General features: G+C 42.7%; 1 protein-coding gene across 1 annotated transcript in view; it reads right to left on the bottom strand.

Moving 5' to 3' along the window:
* LOC118563792 (germinal-center associated nuclear protein-like) overlaps nt 1–23,749 on the bottom strand; it is a 112,266-nt gene that overhangs the window by 504 nt on the left and 88,013 nt on the right. Inside the window, exons 4-5 of the mRNA XM_036139725.1 lie at nt 1,222–1,407; nt 1–154 (exon numbers count right to left, since the gene is read on the bottom strand). Of these exons, the coding sequence (XP_035995618.1) occupies nt 1–154; nt 1,222–1,407 (340 nt within the window). The remainder of the gene's footprint in view (nt 155–1,221; nt 1,408–23,749) is intronic.

Below are 23,749 nucleotides of genomic sequence, written 5' to 3'. Positions count from 1 at the left end.
CTGCGTGGCTGCAGCAGCGTCTTCGGTCCGGCCTGAAGGAGCAACCTTCATGGTGGTCGGTGAGGACAGCAGGGTGGAGGACGGCATGAAGAGCGGAGTGGACAGATGGTCCAACGGGTCGCCGTCCAGCCAGCGCCTCAGCTGCTCCAAGCTCCTGCACAGACGGAGCGTTAACGTGGTACCAGAACCTTGGAGAACCGTTCTGGAAACTTTATCACAGCTGCAGGACAGAAACTCAAACCTCTAAACGGGTTTTTATCTCAGATTCCTGCCTGTCCCCTTCACCTGATCCAGATGCAGCTCTGAGAAGTCAGAACCATCTTGGTTCTGACTTAGGATACAAATCCACTTCTTTGAGAATCTGATCAAATAAAAGCCCCAGGAGGAGGTTTATGAGACCCAACGGACCTCTGTACTGAACAGCTTCATGCAGAGATCGCTCCGACCTCCGTCTGCCACAGAGAAGATCCAAACTCTTCTAACCCAAACAGAACCTCCCTGGAAGGTTCTGTTGTTCAGATAATCTTCATTTTCTCTCTGAGGATTTGTTTAAAGACAGAAAACGGTGGAAAGCTCGACTTCCAGCTGCAGGAGAAACCAGAGCGTCTTCAGATCCATCAGACCCACAGGTCATCTGGTGGTTCTGATCCGGCTCAGACCCACAGGTCATCTGGTGGTTCTGATCCGGTTCAGACCAACAGGTCATCTGGTGGGGGTGCTGTGGGAGTCCGGGGCGTTTCTACAGGTTATATTTGTACGATGACTGTAAAACGAAGGTCTTTCTGTGAACTCCTGACTGAGATCTTTCATCTCTGGAGGATTTTCTCCTCATTTCCATTAAAACAGAAAAACATCAGAAGTGAAACCTGCAGAAAGATCTGAGGTCCGTTTGCAGAGGAACCGACACTCACTGCAAAAAGGATCTAAAAGTCAGTAAAATGTTCTTGAAATTAATTTATTTTTCCTTGATTTCAACAGCTAAATAAGATTATCTGCCAATGGAATGAGTATTTTGACCTTTAAAATAAGATAATTAGATAAACTGCACCTGAAATAAGACGATGGAGATGAGTTGTTCCTCTTTTAGGAGCAAATATCTTATTCCACTGGCAGATCATTTAAACTTGCTGCTCAAATCAAGGACAAATTCCCTCATTTCCAGAAAACTTTCCTTTTAGTTGCCTTTCTGCAGTGCAGTCAGCAGATTTTACTGATCTCTACCTCTTGCTCTCAGCCTGTTCTTCCTCCAAGCTCTGCAGGACCTTGTGGGCCAGCAGCTCCTCTGCTGAGGGGCTGTGAGTGACGTCCAGACGGGGCCTCGGGGCCCCGGGGGCCTCCACCGAGCTCTGGAACAACCTCTGTCTTGGAGACGGAGCAGGAGGCGGCGCGCAGGGAGCCTGAGTCGCTCTGAGGGGAAACAGGGAGGAAAATAAAGAGTCTGGGTTCTTTAATCAAGTCAATATTTACACTTTAAATGCAGAAGAAGAGAATAATTAAAGTCTGGAGGAAAGTCATTTCTCTGTTTCATCATCAGCAGGAGGTCCAAACTTTATGAAGCACTCGAGAACCCAGAAAATTTATTTTATTGTTCCTACCTGATCAACTACAAAATAAACTTGTAATATTTTCATTAAAAAATTAAAGCAGTCAGATTTCTGCAGGAAAACCTGAAACAAGTTTCTGATTATTCTTTTGGGCTCAATAGAAACTGACATAAATAAATATATTTATCAATTCTCAGCAGTGAGAACCAGATTTGGGTCACGCTTTCTGTAAAAATGCATATTTAACAAACTTTAATAAATTAATTAAAATCTGACTAAATTAAGGAGAGGCTGTTTGGAGCAAAAAATGAGCCCTTCAGCCTCGCTTTGATCTCTTTTACAAACCCTGAAGCTGCTGGAAACATCTCTGGTATCAAAGAGGTGGATCTGAGCAGCTTCCTCACCCGTCCCTCTCCTGCTGCTGCTTCTCTCTGTGGGTTTTTTCCACGGCCTGCGTCCACTCTTCAGGAGGTCTGAAACCCTCCAGAGAAGCTGTGGGGAAGTAAACCAGGATCTCGCCGTCCTCGGTCACTGCGTCTTTAAAAAGGAGGAAAACAGAGTTTATTTTAGGACACGTGAAGACCTGAAGGGACATTCACAAAATACATCCTGATTAAAGCTCCTGATTTCTTTATGTTCAGTTCAGCAGCTGGAAGGAGAGATGCAGAGAGGAAAAACCGAGGCATGGATGGTCAGATGCACGGCTGGCTGGACATATGTGGGTAAACGGGGTCAAAGGTCAAAGATAAGAAGCATAAAAATATATTCCTATAAAAATGGTCGACTCTGAATGACCTTCAGGAGGTCTGAGGAGAGACTGATCCTCTTTAACAGACCTCAGGAAGGTTTGGCTGTCTAGAAGAAAAGCTTCAGGAGGTGAGAGGAGGTTCTGGACCACATGTTTGGGTTTTTACCTCCACAGGTAGGAGGTCCGGGCGGCTGCCAGTCTTTCAGTTTGTGGTCCATGAAGATCAGCACAACATCCTCCCAGGGAATCTGAACCCCCGGCTCTTCCAGGTCAGTGTTTCCATCAGCTGGGCTGGATCAGGGGGGTCGGGGGTGTTGAGCCTGAAGTCGGACCCTTTCCAGAAGGTTCTCCAGCCGGGACATGAGGAGTGGCTGACTGTGACGTGAAGCTGGGATCTTAGCAGAGTAACCAAAGATGGAGGAGCAGAGATCCGGCCAGCAGTCTGAGAGCAAAGAGCAGCTAAATAAGCGCAGTCTTGATGTGACTCGCTGCATTTCTCCTCCTGGTTGGTCTCCTACCTGCAGCAGGTGTCTCCTCCCACTCTGGCAGCAGCAGACTGAGGATAACGCCACGCAGCCAGGAGAGATGCTGCGCAGAGTTCCAGCTCAGATGAGGGACCAACGCTCGGGTCTCCGGCTGACTGAACTCGGCGGGGGGCCACGACAGGCCGCAGAGGTCCTGGGAGGAGACTCTGTGGGCAACGTGAGCCAAGACGGCGTTATAGAGCCGGACGACAGGCGCCGCTTCCTGCCAGGGAAGCCGTGCGGCCGCCCGGTTCTGGAGGTTGGAGAAAACTCTGGGCCAGAACTCCTGGCTCAGACTGGCCTCCATGAGCTGCACCAGGGTTTGACAGGAGAGAGGGAGGGGGGGTGGAGAGCGGGCCAGCAGCCAGCGGACGGCCTGGGTCAGCTGCAGATGGAGAGGAGAGGAAATGTTGTGAGGAAACATGTGAGGACTGATCAAACCGCCTCATGGTGGAAAACGTCTGTTTGCTGCAGCCAAAGACTGAAAGCCAACGATTCAGACACGTTCCAGCAGCTTTGGGTTTTATTCGTCTTACCTGCTTGGATCCCTGCAGGTCACTGGTTGAGTCTGGGATGAAGAGCAGCATGTACTCTGAGATCAGCTCTTCCTCCATCAGAGTGAGCAGCATCAGGGCTGATAGACAAGAGAACATCAGAAAAAACTGAAACAACGTTCCACCGACTGAAAACGTCTTCATACGGTTCTGGTTCTGATCAACTTCCTCTAGTTTGTGAGGGAGAAGAAAACTGTGACTATGTGAGAGACTGCTGGTAACATGGATGGATGGATGGATGGATGGATGGATGGATGGATGGATGGATGGATGGATGGATGGATGCATGAAGGAGGGACAGATGGAAGGAGGCATATAATCATCAGTCAATGTGTGGACAGACACTAGAATTCATGGCAGGAAGGATGGACGCATGGAGCCATGGCTGCACGTCTGGATGGAAACATGGAGGACGGCTGTCATCAGTCACCTTCCTCCAGCAGCACCGTGGTGCAAAGGCACCAAGACGACCAGAGGCAGCGGCTGTTCCAGCTGTTGATCTGCTGAAGCTGTTTGAGCTGAAGCAGAGCGGAGAGCAGAGGGACGTCCTGCTCCTCCTGCAAAACTCCATGACAGGGAGGGCAGGGAGCAGCATGATGATGGCCCTGGTGCCGCTGAGCTTGCAGTATTCCTCCGCTCTGGACAGACCGGCTTCAGTCAAAGGACCTCTGGAAGCCTGGGAGACACAGGAGGAAACTACTGAGGTGATTGATTTACAGCATTAAATGAGAGGAGAAAGAAATGCTGGTATTTTAACTGCAGATGATGACATCTAACATGAATAATGTTAAAATAAACGGAAAGAATAAATAATAACAGTGAGGAATAATTAGTTTCAAGTGAATCTGATAATACTGGGAACGGACTTCATCTCCACCTTTCAGCTCTTCCACAACTTGAGCTTCCTTCTTTAATCTCACCTTGACCGTAACGTGGACTTTACAAGTCCTCTGTCCATCTTCCTGCAGACTGCTGGAGACACAGAGCGTCTTCAGGGTCCCGTCCGTCTGCTCCTCTGATTCTGCATCACCACCAATTTTCACCTCCAGCCAGTCTGACAGCTCCCTGAACACAGGGACAACCAGACACTTTTCAGGCAGCTGTGGAATAAAAAACTGATTTTACTGCTATCATAACAAGAAACCTGGTCCTGGAGCTCCTATATTAAAAAAACAGCAAGCTGTTTAGATTCATAGTTTATTTTCTACTGTCTGCACAAATTTAACACAAGTATTTGTATAATAAAAACAGCCTATAAATACTCAATTGGTATCTATTTCTAGTTTAGTATACATTAACTACTGTAAGTATTGCTTTGTGTTTCTTCTGCTTGTATTTGTTATTTTGCAGTTATGTTATTCTTTATGTTATTCTTTGTATATTTTAAAATGTTTGTCTTTAAAATACAAAGAATATGCAGATAACTTTATATTTTATCTGATTGCATATTTTTTAAACATTAAATCATCAGTTGTGATGATTAGTTACTCAGTACTTGAGTGACCCTCTTACTGAATACTATTTTACTCTTACTTGAGTAATTTCTTGGCTGACTACTTTTTATTTTTACTTGAGTAAAAATATGTTACCTGAGTACAATTTTTAGCTACCCTACCCACCTGTGGTCTCTGGTGACCCCGCCTTCCACCTGTTAATATGTTTAAATGGGCGTAAGAAATGAGAATAAAAATCTCCCAGGTAAACATGCCGATCAGAAGCTCAATCAGAATAAAATTGTATTCTGAATTAAACGGGTTATTTAGCCGACCCTTATTCTGAACAGCGTCCATCTAAACGCTTGTTCCGATTCGTCATTCGGATCGGGGAAAACTTCCCTGACTACGCATGTGTGCCCTGTGTCAATATGATGTATGCCCACCATCAGGGGTTAGACATTATATCGGGGAAGCAAAACCTGCCTGTTGGCAATAAAACATTTTTATTGGAAACATTAAAAGGCCTCAAAATTATCAAACCCTTTGATGGTTGAAAACTGGTCTTAGATTGTGGTACGAGTATTTGTGATCTGTGGAGAGATGACATTGTTGATCACATCAGCTTAAGTTGTTCAAATTGGTTCAGGAGACTTTTGCTGTGATCTTAGATCTGAAGGATCCTGAATATATATATATATATATATATATATATATATATATATATATATATATATATATATATATATATATGTGTATGTGTGTATATATTTGTGTGTGTGTGTGTATGTGTTATGAATATAAGGATCAATTTGTTAAATCTAAACATTGTGGTCTTTATTATTTCATAAAACCGTGTCACATGTGAACCTTTAGGAACAGACTTTTTGGGGGAGTATTAAAGAGGTAAAATAATATGAGAAAAAAAAGTCCTAGGAAAATAAAGTAAAAAAAAACAAACAAAAAAAAAACATAAAAGTGGTAATGTTATGACGTCATATTATGAGAATTAAGAGGGAGCCTTTCCAGAATAGTCACAGTTTGCAGAATTATTTTACTTCTGGAGTAAAAGGGCCAGGTTAGAATATTTTAAATATTTTTATTCTTTAGGAGAATAAATTCAGGAGAATGAAGCTAAAGGGACACGAAAATAAACTTGTAATATTACAAAAACAAAAATACTACGAATACAAAATATATTCAGTGGTTAAAGTCCCTCTGATACTGTTTAAGTGACTGAGTAACTGCAGATTTGCCACATTTAAGATGGCGGATGCTCTGACGCATCGCAGCAGAGGCAGAACCCGTCCAATGACGCGTCTGCGTATATAATGTCTGTGAGCAGACCCGCCTCTGAGTTATCTCATCTTTGTCTAGTACGTTTTATATTCATAAACACATCAATATATTTTTATTTGTTTTGTTTGTTATTCAGTGTAACATAACACGAGAAAAACCTGAAAGTTTTGCAGCACACCACGACTTTGTTATTGAAGAAACCTCACAGAACCTCCCAGGTGGACTCTTTGAAGGAAAATATTTCTGAATATAAATGTAAAACATTATATATTCCAAAAACCTTAAAGCCAAATATATATATATATATATATATATATATATATATATATATATATATATATATATATATATATATATATATATATATATATATATGTGTGTGTATATATATCTTAACAACCTCTTATATGGATAGCCCACCTACAGTCTGATTATTAAATGCACACTACAGTTGTAGTAGTTTTACAGGTGGGGAGTTATAGTTGTGTGTTTTGAAGAAGGTATTTACATCCTAGAAAGGCTGCAAGTTCTTCATCCCACAGTCTGCTATTTCAGATCCCTGAGCAAGAGCCTTAGCTCCATAATGCTCTCCAGGTACAGCCCAGTGGTGCTCCCTAAGGGAAGGGTTAAATGCAGAGGACACATGTCATTACAATGATAAATAAAGATGATTATTATCATTTGGGGGATTGGTGGCCTTGTGGTTAGGGAAAAGTGCTTTTGTCCTGAGAAGGCTGCAAAATGTCAGGTTCAAATTCCCCCAGTCTGTTGTTTTGGGTCCCAGAGGAAGACCCTTAGTCCCAGAATGCTCCCCCAGGTACCTGAGTGGCAGCCCACTGCTCAGGAATGGGTCAAATGCAGGGGCCAGATTTCAATGTAATGTCTAAAAATTGCAATTACAAATAAAGACGATGATGATTATTATTTTTGAGGACTGTGAAGGTTGACCACACAAAAGAATCAGACGAAAAAAATAGTTTCAAGCACACAAATTGATGCATCTTAAATATGTTTCAGATCATTATTAGTTTTTCTCTAAATATTTTTAATCTGAATAAAATACCATGATGTTCCTAATAAAATAGCTATTTTAACATGCTTTAGTTATTCCAAAACCAGGAGAATATGTGCTTTTACAAGTCTATATGAGATTTAGCTGTGAAATAGGAATAATGCTGTAACAGCATTTCCCTTTAGTAATTATGCATCATACCTAATATATCTATACCAGGGGTCACTAACATGGTGCCTGCAGGCACCTAGTAGCCCCTTAGGACCACATATGGTGACCACAATCCGCCAGTGAGCTGCATCTAAAACTTTATTTTATTCCGTTACTCTTCCTGTTTATTCACACTTGCATTTATATACTTTGGAACAGTCTTCCTCTGGATGTCAGACAGGTATGCTCTGGAGATGCAAAGCTAAAAACACTCTAGTTTTCCCTTTCTTATTTGTTGTGGGATGTATTTGTTCTAACTTTTTATCTTGTAATTTTTTTAAATTCATCTATTTATTTTCTGGTTTGTTTTGTCTGTTTGTACAGCACTTTGACTGAAAGTGCTTTATAAATAAAAGCTTTATGATTATTAAAGGTATTAAGTGATGCAGCTGCAGATCTGAGGACTGTTTCATAAAACAAAGATAAGGGATTAAGTCAGGATTTTCCAGATATCCTGGCTGAATTTGTCACGAACCAGAGACAGAGGAACCCAGTATTCAACCAGACAAGCAGAGGTTAGGTAAAAGATAATTTATTAACAAAATGCAAAAACCAAAACGGTCATCAAGCCAAAAATGTGAAGACTGCATCCAATAACCAAAAATAACAAAAAAACAGTCACAGACAAAACTATATGCAAAATCAGGGGACAGGCTAACTCAGATATCCAGAGGCAAACAGGGTCAGAAGAACAGGCAAACAGAGAGCATTGAAAGGTGAACTAGACTCACTACTGGGCACAGAAAAAACAATGATGTGGCAGATTGCAGGGGACAGAGGCAGGTATAAGTTAGGTGATCAGGTGAATGGAGTGAAACTAATTATTGACATGGGTGGAGCTAATCGGGAACAGGGAAGTGCTTGGGAGTAAACTGAAGCTGAAATGGTGACTGGAGAAGGGGAGTGACAGGGTGGAAGAATGCTGGCAGGTGAACTGAATTAAGACTGATGACAGAAATGGTCGGAGCAGGCCGGATAAACTTACAACATAAAACAAAATCAAACCACAATAAAACCCAACTTATTCAAAAACTAAGACAGAACCTAAAATAGAAACTGAACTTAAGGCAGGAGAGTGAAGTAATTATTCAAATAACAAACATAAACCATAACCAAACCAAAATCATGACAGAATTAAGCCTTTATTCAGTTTTACAAAAGCAGTAGTACATAAGTTACCAGTGTGTTTTAATATTTTTTATGAGCTTGCATTGAAATATCACTGTTACATATTAGTATTCAGTCAAGTACTATTATGATTTTATGATGGTAGCCTATATCATTATTAATATCATTGTTACTGTTAATTTGTGTTTTTGAAGACTTCTGTTTAAGCCTTTAATAGACTATTGCATGTGCTGAGGGAATTAGATAAATGGCTGATGAAGAAGCAAAAGGTCAATAATGTTCTGAGTTCCACCATTTTCCACGAAATTCTGCAACTCTAGAGGCGCTGTTTTGCTGACTCTGGAAAAAAAAAACATATTTCCCTCAGTGACTTAACTACTGTTCATGGAAAGAATATTATGTTATTTGACATATTAATATCATGAACAGGTAATTTCATTTCATATCAGGTATCCTTTATTAACTTATTTCAATTTAGTCTATGCTTAATATTCTAAACGCAAACGATATTTATATTAATAATCAATCCTTCTATTAAGAGTTTATATAAAATTGATGTTGTTTTGCAAAAGCTGTTGCTGAAAAATTTCATCCCTGTGCTGCTTTTCTTTCAGAAGTTATGGCGGGGTCGGCGAAACAGTGCCCTCTAGAGTTAAATAATTGAATAGATCAGAGAAAATGGTTTAACTAAAAAATTTTGCCATATAAGTAGCTGCAAACAAACGTGTTTTTTCTTTATAATAGTGCCAGTTTACTTTCTTGAGTATGATGTGCTTCAGCTTCTCATCAGCCTTCATCAAAAGACGTCGGTTGTTTGGTTTAAGGTTTGGAGCAACTCATCGGTAGCATCAGTGAATCTGTGATCGATTTCATGTTTTTCTGATAAAAGCTTGGGATTCATATTTACCTTAATTACTAACTGTCAGGGTTTTGTTTACCGATGAACTCAGGACGCACACACAGGACTAAAAGTTTGAGTTTTTATTGAAGGAAGTATGCTGGGTGGTGAGTGATGAAGACCGGAGGTTCAGGACTGCAGAAGGTCAGGGAGGAATGTGATGGCAGGAGCTGACGACTATCCAGGCAGCCGGGAATGCTCAGAACTGCTCGGCTAGCAGCCCCGTAGCCACAGCAGGTTAGCAGTTCGTTTGTAGACACCAGGACACCAGGACGGCTGAGCTTCTCCAGGGCGGCTAGTCAGGTTAGCAGAACTTGAGAGACACCAGGACACAGAGCTGAACTTCTCCAGGGCGGCTAGTCAGGTTAGCAGAACTTAGAAGACACCAGAGCACAGAGCAGAGCCTTTCCAGGATGGCTAGTCCGGTTAGCAGTTCTCTGGAGACACCAGGACACAGAGCAGAGCTTCTCCAGGCACAAACAGCAAAGTATGAGTCAATAGAAACTGGCAGGACTAACCTTAAACAAGAAAAACAAATCTTCCAAGGCAAAAAACGGGGACTGGCATGGAGAAGTGTGGAATGATGATGGACCAGCACTAAAGTGAGGCAGAGGGAGGTTTAAATAGAAAGACTAACAGGTGAAATGCATCTGACTGAATAATTACTAACAGGTGTGACTGACTGCAAGGAGAGTGGAGTGAAGGCTGAGTGGAAGGGAAGGAGGAAACTAAAATTTAACAAATTAAAACCCAAACAAGGTGGAAAAACTGAGAATAATAGTAAACCAAAGCCGAATCAAAACTAAACCATGACATTACCCCCCCCTCAAGGCCGGTCTCCGGACGGCCTTACAGATTAAACAACCACCAACCCAGGGTGGGTGGAGGGAGGTACGGATGGCGGGCTAGAGTCAAATCAAACTGATCGGACCAGGGTGGGTGGAGGGTGGTACGGATGGCGGGCTAAAAATCAAACAAAAAACTACCCACTCAGGGCGATCCAAGACAAAGTAAAAACGAAAGCGGACTAAAGGGGTTTCTAACAACCCCTGGTAGGCAAAAACAACGCGTCTAATAGATGCTGACAAGCGAGCATCGCCACCAGGCTAACGGGCAAGACTAGACGCACAAATGCTAGAGGGAAGGAACGGGCGCACGAAAACGCCAGAGGGAAGGAACGGGCGCAACGCAGCGCCAAAGGGAAGGAACGGGCGCACGACAGCGCCAAAGGGAAGGAACGGGCGCACGACAGCGCCAAAGGGAAGGAACGGGCGTACTTAACGCCAAGGGGAAGGAATGGGCGTACCCAGCGCCAAAGGGAAGGAACGGGCGCACGACAGCGCCAAGGGGAAGGAACGGGCGTACTTGACGCCAAGGGGAAGGAACGGGCGTACTTGACGCCAAGGGGAAGGAACGGGCATACTTGACGCCAAGGGGAAGGAACGGGCGTACATAGCGCCAAGGGGAAGGAACGGGCGTACATAGCGCCAAGGGGAAGGAACGGGCGTACTTGACGCCAAGGGGAAGGAACGGGCATACTTGACGCCAAGGGGAAGGAACGGGCGTACATAGCGCCAAGGGGAAGGAACGGGCGTACTTAACGCCAAGGGGAAGGTACGGGCGCACCACAGCGCCAAAGGAAAGGAACGGGCGCACCACAGCGCCAAAGGGAAAGGAACGGGCGCACTACAGCGCCAAAGGGAAAGGAACGGGCGCACCACAGCGCCAGAGGGAAGAACGGGCGTACAACAACGCCAGAGGGAAGAACAGGCATACGACAACGCCAGAGGGAAGAACAGGCGTACGACAATGCCAGAGGGAAGAACAGGCGTACGACAATGCCAGAGGGAAGAACAGGCGTACGACAACGCCAATGGGAAGGAATGGGCGTACTTAACGCCAAGGGGAAGGAATGGGCGTACCCAGCGCCAAAGGGAAGGAACGGGCGCACGACAGCGCCAAGGGGAAGGAACGGGCGTACTTTACGCCAAGGGGAAGGAACGGGCGTACTTGACGCCAAGGGGAAGGAACGGGCATACTTGACGCCAAGGGGAAGGAACGGGCGTACATAGCGCCAAGGGGAAGGAACGGGCGTACATAGCGCCAGGGGGAAGGAACGGGCGTACTTGACGCCAAGGGGAAGGAACGGGCATACTTGACGCCAAGGGGAAGGAACGGGCGTACATAGCGCCAAGGGGAAGGAACGGGCGTACTTAACGCCAAGGGGAAGGTACGGGCGCACCACAGCGCCAAAGGAAAAGAACGGGCGCACCACAGCACCAAAGGGAAAGGAACGGGCGCACCACAGCGCCAAAGGGAAAGGAACGGGCGCACTACAGCGCCAAAGGGAAAGGAACGGGCGCACCACAGCGCCAGAGGGAAGAACGGGCGTACAACAACGCCAGAGGGAAGAACAGGCGTACGACAACGCCAGAGGGAAGAACAGGCGTACGACAATGCCAGAGGGAAGAACAGGCGTACGACAACGCCAGAGGGAAGAACAGGCGTACGACAACGCCAAAGGGAAGGAACGGGCGTACTTAACGCCAAGGGGAAGGAATGGGCGTACCCGGCGCCAAAGGGAAGGAACGGGCGCACGACAGCGCCAAGGGGAAGGAACGGGCGTACTTGACGCCAAGGGGAAGGAACGGGCGTACTTGACGCCAAGGGGAAGGAACGGGCATACTTGACGCCAAGGGGAAGGAACGGGCGTACATAGCGCCAAGGGGAAGGAATGGGCGTACTTGACGCCAAGGGGAAGGAACGGGCGTACTTGACGCCAAGGGGAAGGAACGGGCATACTTGACGCCAAGGGGAAGGAACGGGCGTACATAGCGCCAAGGGGAAGGAACGGGCGTACTTAACGCCAAGGGGAAGGTACGGGCGCACCACAGCGCCAAAGGAAAAGAACGGGCGCACCACAGCACCAAAGGGAAAGGAACGGGCGCACCACAGCGCCAAAGGGAAAGGAACGGGCGCACTACAGCGCCAAAGGGAAAGGAACGGGCGCACCACAGCGCCAGAGGGAAGAACGGGCGTACAACAACGCCAGAGGGAAGAACAGGCGTACGACAACGCCAGAGGGAAGAACAGGCGTACGACAATGCCAGAGGGAAGAACAGGCGTACGACAATGCCAGAGGGAAGAACAGGCGTACGACAACGCCAGAGGGAAGAACAGGCGTACTGAAAACACCAGGGCTCAAAACACACGCTGGAGCACGACTGGCATACAGAAACGCCAGGGGAACCCGCCGGGGCGTGCGGGAAACGCCGGGGCTTGGGGAAGAACACGCCGGGGCGTGAGGGAAACGCCGGGGCACAAGGGAAGCAGGAACATCTAAAACGCCAGGGAACAAGAACGGAGGGCGTACTAACACGCCGGGGAACCGAGGGCATCCTAAGACGCCAGGGAACCACGAATCAGAGGGCATCCTAACATGCCGGGGAACCAAGAGTCAGAGGGCGTCCTAACACGCCGGAAAACCGAGAACAGAGGGCGTCCTAACATGCCGGTGAATCGAGAACAGAAGGCGTCCTAACACGCCGGAAAACCGAGAACAGAGGGCATCTTAACACGCCGGGGAACCGAGAACAGAGGGTGTCCTAACACGCCGGGGAACCGAGAACAGGGGGCGTCCCAACACGCCGGGGAACCAAGAACAGAGGGCGTCCCAACACGCCGGGGAACCGAGAACAGAGGGCGTCCCAACACACCAGGGGAGCCCTGAAATCTAAAAACCAGGATACAAAGGCATTCTAACACGCCGGGGAACCAAGAGGTCTAAATTCTTGAAGACCGAGGAACAAGAAGGCCAAAAAAAACTAAGGAAGCTCGAACTAGCCAAAGCTAAGGAGTGTGAAACAGCTCATAATCAGGGGTCAGAAGTCTAAACAAGCGCTAGGACCTAAGGAGTGCTGGAACCTAAGGAGCGCTGGGACCAAAATAAAGAATCAAACCAAGAACCAGAAAATAAAGGCAAGACTAGAAAACTAGGTCAGGGATAACACCACAAAGAAAAACTACAGGAAAACTACTAAGTCAAAACAAAATACTAAAGCAGAATTATGAGACTAAAGCTAAACTAGAAATTAAGGCAAAACAAGAAAACTAGGACATGAACAAGTACACTAACGTGAAGAGCAGAGAACTAAAGCTATAATGAGAAAGCAAAGCAAAGCTAGAAAACTAAGGCAAAATCTAGAACCCTAAAACAGAGCAGGAAAAAACAAAAGCAAAACAGAGACTCTAAGAAAGAAAGAAGAAAGAACTCTAAGAAAACAAAGAACCCCCTAAATAATTCTAAACTGAGGAATTCTAAATCACCCAAAACTAAAGCCGAGTTTAAACAAAATAAAACAGAAAGCACTGGCCTTAAGGGCGCAGGCAAAGACGGCTGCTAAGCCGCAAGAGTCCTCGTGGAGGTCGTCCTGGACGAGGCAGGCGGCGGAGCAGCATCGCCCGACTAAACCCTCGAGGAGGGCGGCCCCGACGAGGCAAAGTCAAGCGGGCCGGAGACCGCGGTCGGCTGCTCCGGCCGAACAGGAAAGTCAGAGACGGGCACCGTGGTGGACGGCCCCGACGAGGCAGAGTCGAGCGGCTCGAAGTCCGCAGTCTGCGGCTCCGGCCAAACAGAGAAGTCAGAGGCGGGCGCCGTGGTGGACGGCCCCGACGAGGCAGAGTCGAGCGGCTCGAAGTCCGCAGTCTGCGGCTCCGGCCGAACAGAAAAGTCAGAGGCGGGCGCCGTGGTGGACGGCCCCGACGAGGCAGAGTTGAGCGGCTCGGAGTCCGCAATCTGCGGCTCTGGCCGAACAGATCAGTTGGAGGCGGTGCCAAGCTACAGGTCTCGGTGGAAACCGAGGCCAGAGGCGGGTCCTCCTGGACCTCCTCACGAGGCTTGGGCGGAGGCAGGTCCTCCTGGACCTCCTCACGGGACTTGGGCGGAGGCAGGTCCTCCGCCCAAGTCCCGTGGCAAAGCGGCTCCCTCAGAGGCCTCGGGCTGAGGCAAAGCGGCTCCCTCGGAGACCTTGGGCTCATCCTCGTCGGCCGGCGGATCTATTTTCTTGGCGGCCGGCAGAGCGGAGCCTTCAGTGGTCGGCAGAGCGGAGCTTACGGTGGCCGGCAGAGCGGAGCTTACGGTGGCCGGCAGAGCGGAGTTTACTGGTGGAGGCGATGCTAGGTGGAACGATGAGCCTCACTCATGTGAGGCAAGCGAGCTCTGCATTGGGTCCAATGTAATTCACCCGGCGCGATGGGAGACTCGTTTTGAGGAAACTATGGTTGTAGCTCAGTGTCTGCCTTGCTGTGGTTGCAGAGATGTGTCTGTTTTCTAGAATAAATCATCTGCCGATGAGTTATTGATCTGGAAAATCCGAATCTGAAACCACAGAAAAACATTTCAGATTCCAAATGTACAGCGTTCTAATTCTTCCAGTCTATTAGCAGCTTTCCTTAAGAGGTCTGACACTGAACGTCTGACTGCTAAGTTTGACATTACTTAACAATGCTTTAGTGCAGGGAAAAGCTATGTAGATTTGACCGATGCAGTAAAATGCTAACCAACCAATGGGAAGAAGTTGAGCCCTTAAGACACAGCCCCTCCTCATTTGCATAATGAGGCAGAAATGCATACAGAAATGTAAAAAGGACAGGCAGAAATGTAAAAAGGACAGGCAGAAATAAATAGCATCACAGAAATATATAGGGTAAAAAAATACAAAGGAAGAATAAAACAGACAAAAATATTATAACATGCACATAAATAAATACTTAAAAAATATAAGTAATTAATAAATAAAGTTGAAGATTATAACGCACAATAAATAAATAAGGTAATTTTTACAAAGGCAAATAAATAAATAAGCTAATTAAAAGAGATATATACATTTATGTCTCACTGTATAATTTAATTTCTACCTACATTTATTAATTTGGTGGCAATTAATTGTATGCTTATTTATTTATTGAGCATTTATTTATTTCTGTATTTATTTTTAGATATGGAAGACTTGGTCCTCCATAGTAATAAAGCTACCAGAGCATAAAGGAAATGTGGTTTTGAGCCCATCATCAGAATAGCGCCATCTAGAGTCGCAGCATCTGATGGTCACGGAACTTGCTGCAGGACTCTTTGGTTTAACAGTGACCTCTGGTGGCAATAAACCGTAACTACAGCTTCTCCAGCATCATATTCTGGGCTCATCCACACTACTATTTCGTTAATTCATGAATGATCAAGGAAAGCATAATAAATGTTAGAACTGTTGTTTTTGTAGCACTTCTCTCCATTAGGGGTGGGTTAAACCCTGAACAGGTCACCAGTCTATTATGGGGCAACAGAGAGAGAAGCAACCATGCACACAGTCATACTTCAGCAGTCAAAGCCTAACAGTTGTGTTTAGGGACCTAGAAAGAACTGTGTGGCATTGTCTAAATTTACACCAATTAAAGGCAATACGTTAAAAAAATAACGGTATTTTTGCACCAACCAACCAACACTACCATGCAGCCAGTTTTCATTCCAGTAAAAAAAAAATAAAAAAAATTAAAGACAGGTATGTTTGTTTGGGAGACCTGGATCAGATTTCAGGGCTCATTTGAAACAAACTGGGAAACTGTAAATTTTTAGTCTTAGACCCTGTTTTTGGATCTGTGTTGAAGGAATTATAAACAATGACTGACTTCCTAGAGTTATTGAATAGGGAAACGGTGGAGTGATGTAGTTCCAGCACTTTTACTGAGAAACAAAGCAGAGATCACATAGATGGAAAGTAATCGCACCCCACGGTCCCACTGCAGTCTGCATCTGCCCTGTTTCTGCTCCTCCTCACTTTCGGCTCTCCCTAATACTCCACAGTGGCCTTGGCATGAGACAAAATAAAGACAGTCTATCCTAGACAATCATCATCCCACACAGTAGCTACGCAGTATTTGGCCTTGTAATCATCAATTAGGTCCAAGTGGCGTGAGGCCATAGTGACTTCAAAATAATGTTCCCATAACAATCTACAAGATTTTTATTTATTTATTTTACTTTGTTACATTAAAATATTGCATGTTTAATTCATTGCTACACAGATAAAACAAAAAAGGTTAAAATTATTTTTATTATTTTTTTCAGTTGATAATAAAAGTTATAAGCCCTTAATACTATTAACTTGACGATTTTGGCCAGCAGTGCAAAAGGTTTGGACACCACTGGTTTGAGCTCATCATAGCAATATTTGCACAAAACATAGATTGGACCACAGCTAAGGTAAACTCTCAATCAAAGCTAATTATTTGACCTCAGGTCAAACCTTTCACCATCTGGTAAATGCATCAGAACTCAAACCATTTCCTTTTGTAATAAAAGCCATTAACCAGCATTTTTTGTTAATCTAGCAATACCCCTGAATCTGTCCAGAATTTAATTTGATGTTTGATCAATGCTGCCACCTCATTCAAATCAGTATTATGTTGTTTTATTTCCTCTTATTTCCAATGTCCTTTAGCTCAGAACAACCCCTTGGATTTCAGCCAGTAAAGCAAGGATTCATCATTAGTTAAAATGTGTGTGAAATAAATCTAGAAGTGTTTACAATCCTCTAAAAGTGAAAGAGAAACAATTTCAATCTGCAAGACCAATCAGATTGACCATTTTCTCTGTCACATCATGTGAAAACACATCTACAGCAGTTATTCTAAAACAAGGGAAACTTTACTTTGAAAGTCAAAATTATAACATACTATGCTTCTTTTTAAATCTTTTTCCTTGGGTCATCCAACTCTAAAAGAGAAGTCCATCGTCTGGACTGATTATCTCCAACAATCAGTCTCCTCCCAGGCAGGTACAGTGGATAGAAACGTCTGTTTTAAATGACAGCAAGTTTCAGCTTCTTCCCTCTGGAAGAAGATTCTTAGTCTCTAAATGTTTGACCAAATGTTTAAAAAAAACAGTTTGTTCTGTCTGCTGTTACTGAACTGAATAAGCTGAAATTATATTGCCACTATTTCCGTTGCATTAAAATGGTTTTACCAGATTTGATTAAGTCTAGATTATTTCAGTTTTATGGGTTTTACCCATAAATGGGCTTCAATACTTCCCTAACCTTATTGAAAAGAGAATGACATTTAAGTCAGCTTTTAGTTAATTCTTAAATCAGTTTCATGAGTTACAAATAAATGTTTTTGTAAGGATTGGATATTTCTGAATAAAGGAAAATGTAACTGGTTGTTGTAGTTGTGCTACATCTTTATGGTACGATATTATTCCTCTTTCCAACCTTATTATCCTCTTTTGAAAGATTTTATTATAAGTTTACTCGGTTGTTCTTTATTTTTCTCCTTATTCAGTCAGTAAAGTAATTAGGTGCATTTATATGATCAGCAATAATTTAAAATTTAAAACCTTGCTTTTAAAAATCATTCTAAGTTATTTTTACTTTATTGTGAATAATGTAATTGTCGGGAAACACATGAATAAAATAAATAAAATCCAGATCTCTGGATACTGCAACAAATAATGGTACAGAGCCTAGATGTGTTCAAAATCCACTAATAAAAGAAACATTTTCAGACTAAGCATTTTATCTTTCACATCCACTTGTTAAACCATGTATACAGCATTTCCTCAAAATGACAGAAACCTTTAATTTTAAAGTCAAAATTATACCACACCTCTTTTTTTCCCTCAAGTGAAAGTGAAAGTTAAATGGGCTTTTATACTTTTATCTAACCCGGAACAGGGGACATTTTATTTCGTGACCTTGAATCGATAGGAGCGTGGATTTCGAGTTAACCTTTGTTGTTTTCCGGTAAAAAAAAAAAAAAAAAAAAAAAAAAAAAACTGTTTCAATGAGGTGTAAGAAAATCTTTCTGTAAGGATTTGATGTTTCTAAATGTAGAAAGATGGAGCTGCTTGCTGTGATCCTTCTTTTTTATGGTAAGATATTATTTCTATTTCAAAGCATGTTCTCATTACCAAGCTTATTATTATTATTATTATTATTATTATTATTATTATTATTATTATTGAATCGAACCATCAGGAGGGCTCACGTCTCACCTGTGTTAAAATCTCTCCCCTGTTGTGTATCGTGTCCAATTTATAATCAGTTCTGACTTTTCTAGCCCTACATCGACAGCCTCCTGCTCACATCTGAGGTCGTCCTGTAAATGGTTCCAGTTCCGCAAACCTTTTTTTTTTTTTTTAATAGGGGTGACTTTTCTTTCAAACATGGTGTTCTCCTTTCGACTATGGAACGAATTTCCTCTTGAGCTGCGATCTGGACTCAGTAGATGTGTTTAAAGAAACTTCTTAAAACCTACTTGCTTAGACACGCATTCCAGTCCTAACTAACCCAATGTTACCATGTCTATTACTGTCCCCCTCCTTCTTTGCAATCACTAAAGTAATTACTGGGTGTTTTTAAGCTAAATATCGGGCTTTTGCAAACTGTAACACAGACTGCCGGCCAAATGTCGCCACAGCCGTTGGTTGCTGACGGAACTCAACACGGACTTTTACCGCAGTTTTAAATAAACACCGTTCTGCCGCCGCGGTAAAGTTAGTTTTATGTTAAAGTCCCCAGCCGTCTTGGATTGCTTTTCACGGCGTTTCACTGGAATCTGGACCTGCTCCTGAAAGCAGTGGTTCGCTTAGGGACCATCAACAAACTTCAAGACGCTCGAAACACGCAGACAAGAAAAAAAAGGCAACACCTTCCAGATCCTGTTACCCAGTGAGAGGCGAGTCCAAATAAATGCTAAGTTGTGTAACTAAACCAAACTACGGCGATGAACCAATTATAAAATATTTTATAACGTCAGTTATTTCATATTACTGTTGTCATGGAAAATTGGAACTTTCTTCATTATTGCTTCCAGGCCACATGTCATGGAGATCCCAAACACTGCCTGATTTTGCAATAAGAGGGGACTGATGAGAAAGCAGTTTTTCCTTTTTTAAATTATCTTAATAGAAAAAAATGATTTTTTTCCCAATTGCTTTCAGGTAATCTATCCCTTAGACTCCAAATCAATGCTGAATTGTGTTACATCTTTAAACAACACAAGTGATCATACCCCATGTTACAGTACATACATTATTTGCATTTGCTACATTTTACTACACAAAAAAATATATTTCTGGACTCCAACTATTTACCTTCCCACATTACTTAATATAGTTCTGATTTAACAATTCATTTTCTTGACATACATTTCTAAATGCCATTCTGTGCCCTGCCCTGCGACAGACTGGCGACCTGTCCAGGCTGTACCCTGCTTCTCGCCCATTGATATGCTGGAGATAGGCACCAGCACCCCTCGCGACCCCATGAGGGATAAAGCGAGTAAGAAAATGGATGGATGGATGGATTCTGTGCCCTTTAACAGGGGTTCCCAAACTTAACAGACTGTGACCCCCAAAATCACAGTGGCAGAAATTGACTCATTGCTCATGGTTTGTTTTCGTCATATGTCACAGGGGCAGACTCATGAATGTTGAAGTGACAACAATTTCGTTAAATGTAATAAATAAAAAATATTGTATGTTGCTGTTGTACTTTTTGAAAATGTGACTTCATCTCTTCCAGAGACAATAACAAGAAATGCATTTTTAGTCATTTAACACTACTCTATTAATTTAAACAATCGTTCTATCTCATTCTCCAACCATCCCTTCACAGGGTGGTAATTTTGGGTACCTGGGTATCAACATTTCTAACAGGCTGAAAGAGCTGTCACAACTGAATTAGACACCATCATTCAAAGCATTAGAAGACAATCTCACACAGTGGATAACAATTCATCAGCTAGGTTAAGAATACATAGTTCTGTACCTTGTTTTTATTTTTCTTATTATTACAATAGGTTGTTGTCGACCAACATTGGAAAACTGTTGTCTGTCTGCTTTTTGGCTCACTTGTCATGTTTAAAAAGCCACTGCTTAAAAAATACAGCCAGTATAGCTGCTACTGGCTGTCTTAAAAGTCACAAAAAGTTGCTAGTTGAAGCATTGCAGAGAAAATGGGTTGGGTGATATCAAGCTTTTGGCAGGAGGATGGGGAGGTTATATTACCAGATGAGTTACCACTCTACTACTTTGCAGGAAAATTAACATAAAAACACAAAATCAACAAGCTATTTGTGTAGTATATATTTGTATTTTGGAATGATGGGATCTTTATTTTGGAGGGTTACATCAACATCCATGTTACATCTATCCTGCAGCTTTTCTCCAGTAAAAGTCTTTAAATATCATGAAACAGGCCATTTCTATTAGGTTAACTGATATTAATGACAGAGGAATCTGTTTTAGAGCAGAAACCCCACGATTAATAATAATCAGTTATTATTGGCAACTCCTGAGCATAACTTGATGATGTACTATTCTTTATATACCCATGTATCAGTGTAAAAATTAGTTCATCCTGTTCACAAATGAGATTTCTTATTTTCTATGATTTAAAAAATCTTATTCTTGAAACATGTTTGTCTGTACCAATAAATAATCTTGGGCAAAGACTGCTTTTAGTGAGAACCCGTAGAGTTGATTTAAGGTCAGGTTTTGACATGTAGTCATAGTTTGGCAAAGTTAAGAAGGAAACATCAGTGTGTGGGTGTGCTGGACCTGCTGGACCAGTTTCTTTCCAATTCCAGAGAACTCACTGTGAATCAAACCAGAAACTAACCTGAAGGGGACAATGTGTTTTACAGAATGGGAATAAAGGCGAGTCATCAAACTGATTTTATTATCCTAAACCTTAAAAGGTTTTTTCTTTAGATAACTGTCCCTCCATGAATGTAGGAAACACCTACAGTCCCTAATTCTGCAACGATGTTGTTTTATTTTAATTGGATTTAATACCTTTCGATGTCCAATATTTATTATGTGACAGTTTTTATGTTATTATTCAATGTTTTTTTGTGTTTGTTTATTGCTTTGTGTTTCCATTTTGATCATTTCTGGTTTATTCATTATTAAGTTCTTGCCATATTGCTTAATTCCTTTGTGTTCAGTTTCTCTTATTTCTTGTTTTCTGTGCATTTTGGTTTACTCTCTACCTTCTTTTAGGTTTGTAGATCCCTTTTATTTAGTTCAGCCTGCTCTGTATTCTCATCCAGCAGTTCTTCATCCCTCTGATTAGACTCACCTGGTTTCCAAGTCTCTCTTCACTGTCCTCAGTATTTAAGCTCCTTGGTTTCCGTTGTTCAGTGCTGATTTCTTCCATTGTGCTCATCTCAGTTCAATGTCCTTTTCTTTTTATATAATCATTATACTTTTTCTTTGTATTCATTATTATACCTTTGATTACATTTCTCTACTTCCCATCCTCTTACAAACCTCACTTTAACATATATGCACCCTACGTTCTGTTAATAGAGAGGATCTATATTAAATTTGGTTTTAAATAAATTCACCTTGTATTTGGACAATAGACTAACTCATACAGATATCAGATGCATCATAAATTTGTTATAAATTTTGTAAACTCTGCTTATTTTGGCTGTGCTCTATGAGATTCTTCTGTGGACTAAAAGGAGACCAGTAAACAGTCATTTTAGGCCCTGCCAACTTTGTTCTTAAAAGGCCAAATCTAATTTATTAGAAAATATCTACTTCAGGGATCTTCAACCTATTTTAGTTCAGTATCCCCATTGCTAATGGTGACGCTGTGCAATTGTAGTTAGCTTGCAGTTTTAGAGACTCATGAGAAAAGATCTTGCAAATATAAGAAAATTGAGCTTTCTTCGTGTGTGTGTTCCTCCTCTGGTGTTAGATCGTCATGTCTCCTTGCTTAAGTATATTAAGCTAATGTTTTTGTTCCCTCTTTTTCACAGCCAGTATTTACTAGGTACATTCAGGGGTAAAAGTAGTTTTAACTCTCCTGTTGCCTTCAGGTCATTATGCCCTTAAAAGCAGAAAAAAAACTAGATGTTTTTTTAACTTGAAATTGGATGACTTTTCCTGGAATAAATCCAGCATTAGAAATCTTTGAAAAAAAATCTTATTACCAAAAAAGTTACAAATATTATATTCGAATCATTGAGACCCAGCAGTCATAAACAGAAATCACAATCACAGAGTCAATCAAACACCACAAAGATGTGAAAATGCTTTCATTCTAAGATATATCAGTAACAGACAAAAACATGATAAAACATGTCTTCTGCAGCAGAATGCATTCCATGTTTACTGCCTGGATTTGGCAACCAAGGGAGTGGCACAATAGATGAGGGTGTTTAGAAATGCGAGAACACAGAGAATCTCATGATCAAAATATAACATTGTCACCTGATCACTATGTGTGCAGTTTCCTGTCCTAGACAGGCCAAAAAAAAAAAGCAGTGCAGAAAAGTAAAGGTATTTGTGATCGAAATGTAATAATATTGCTAGTCTTTGAGGCTGGTCAGAGCCTGTAAAGTGCTGCAGATGACAGTACCCTGAATCCACTCTGCTGCACCCATGAGTAGCCCGCTGATAGGGGGGGACAAACGGGTCAATTGTCCCGGGCCCAGGATGGAGGGGGGGGGGGGGCAAAACTGACACTCTGACCATTAAAATACAGGCAGAAGTATTTTTTCAGAAAATATTAGTGTGAAAATTATTTAATATTAGAGTAACTAAATCAGGGGTTAAAGTTCTCCGTCGCTGCGACGTTTTTTTGTCATTTGGAAAATGAGCGCAAATTGTTCCGTCTAGCATTTTTTTTTCAAGGTTTTAAATTGAAGCTGCTCTCAACCAATGAAACCTGGCAGAGCCGGAGAATTAGCCAATCAGAAAGAGATTAGGGCGGATTTTTGCAAAGCAGAGTTTTATCAGTGTTAAATTATTTTAACTTTTGGAAGAACATCTCAAACTGACCTGCATGAATGACAGTAGCGGTGGTCAAAGGCTTTCTTTGGATTAATGAACCAGCAGGTCAGAAAGTTCAGCGGATTGAACACCTGACAACAGCTTTCCTGGTAAGCGTGTTTGTCACTGCTCCTGCAGTTAATTAATGAGTTATTTCCACCTGTGGTAATGTCACCTGTCAGCGTTTATTCCCTCGCTTCCAGTAACTTGGCTGAAAAAAGCGGGCGACCAACCAGGGATTTTCCTCATGGTTCCCTGTTATGTTTTTTTTAAAAACTGAAAGAGTAACGCGCTGTAACAATAATAGCTGAATTCCCATAATCCTTCATTCACACTATCTCAGGCTAATTTACCAGGAAGCGCTTTTTTTTCAGAAGGGTCAGAACGTGGCCAGATTTGGAAAAAGTAAAAAAAAATTAAACAAATTCCACCTACGCTTGTCAGAAGAAAGAAGGCAGAGCTGCAGTCAGAGTGGCTATCAGTCAATATGCAGCAGCTCCACCTGATGAGTCGCTGCGCACCAGGAACTCCTTAAATGATGAGGATTTAGATGCTGGTG

Source organism: Fundulus heteroclitus, chromosome 7 (genome assembly GCF_011125445.2).
Source record: "Fundulus heteroclitus isolate FHET01 chromosome 7, MU-UCD_Fhet_4.1, whole genome shotgun sequence".
Taxonomy (NCBI): domain Eukaryota; kingdom Metazoa; phylum Chordata; class Actinopteri; order Cyprinodontiformes; family Fundulidae; genus Fundulus; species Fundulus heteroclitus.
Note: the sequence above shows the minus strand (reverse complement) of the source record. Positions and strands in the feature narration are given on the sequence as shown.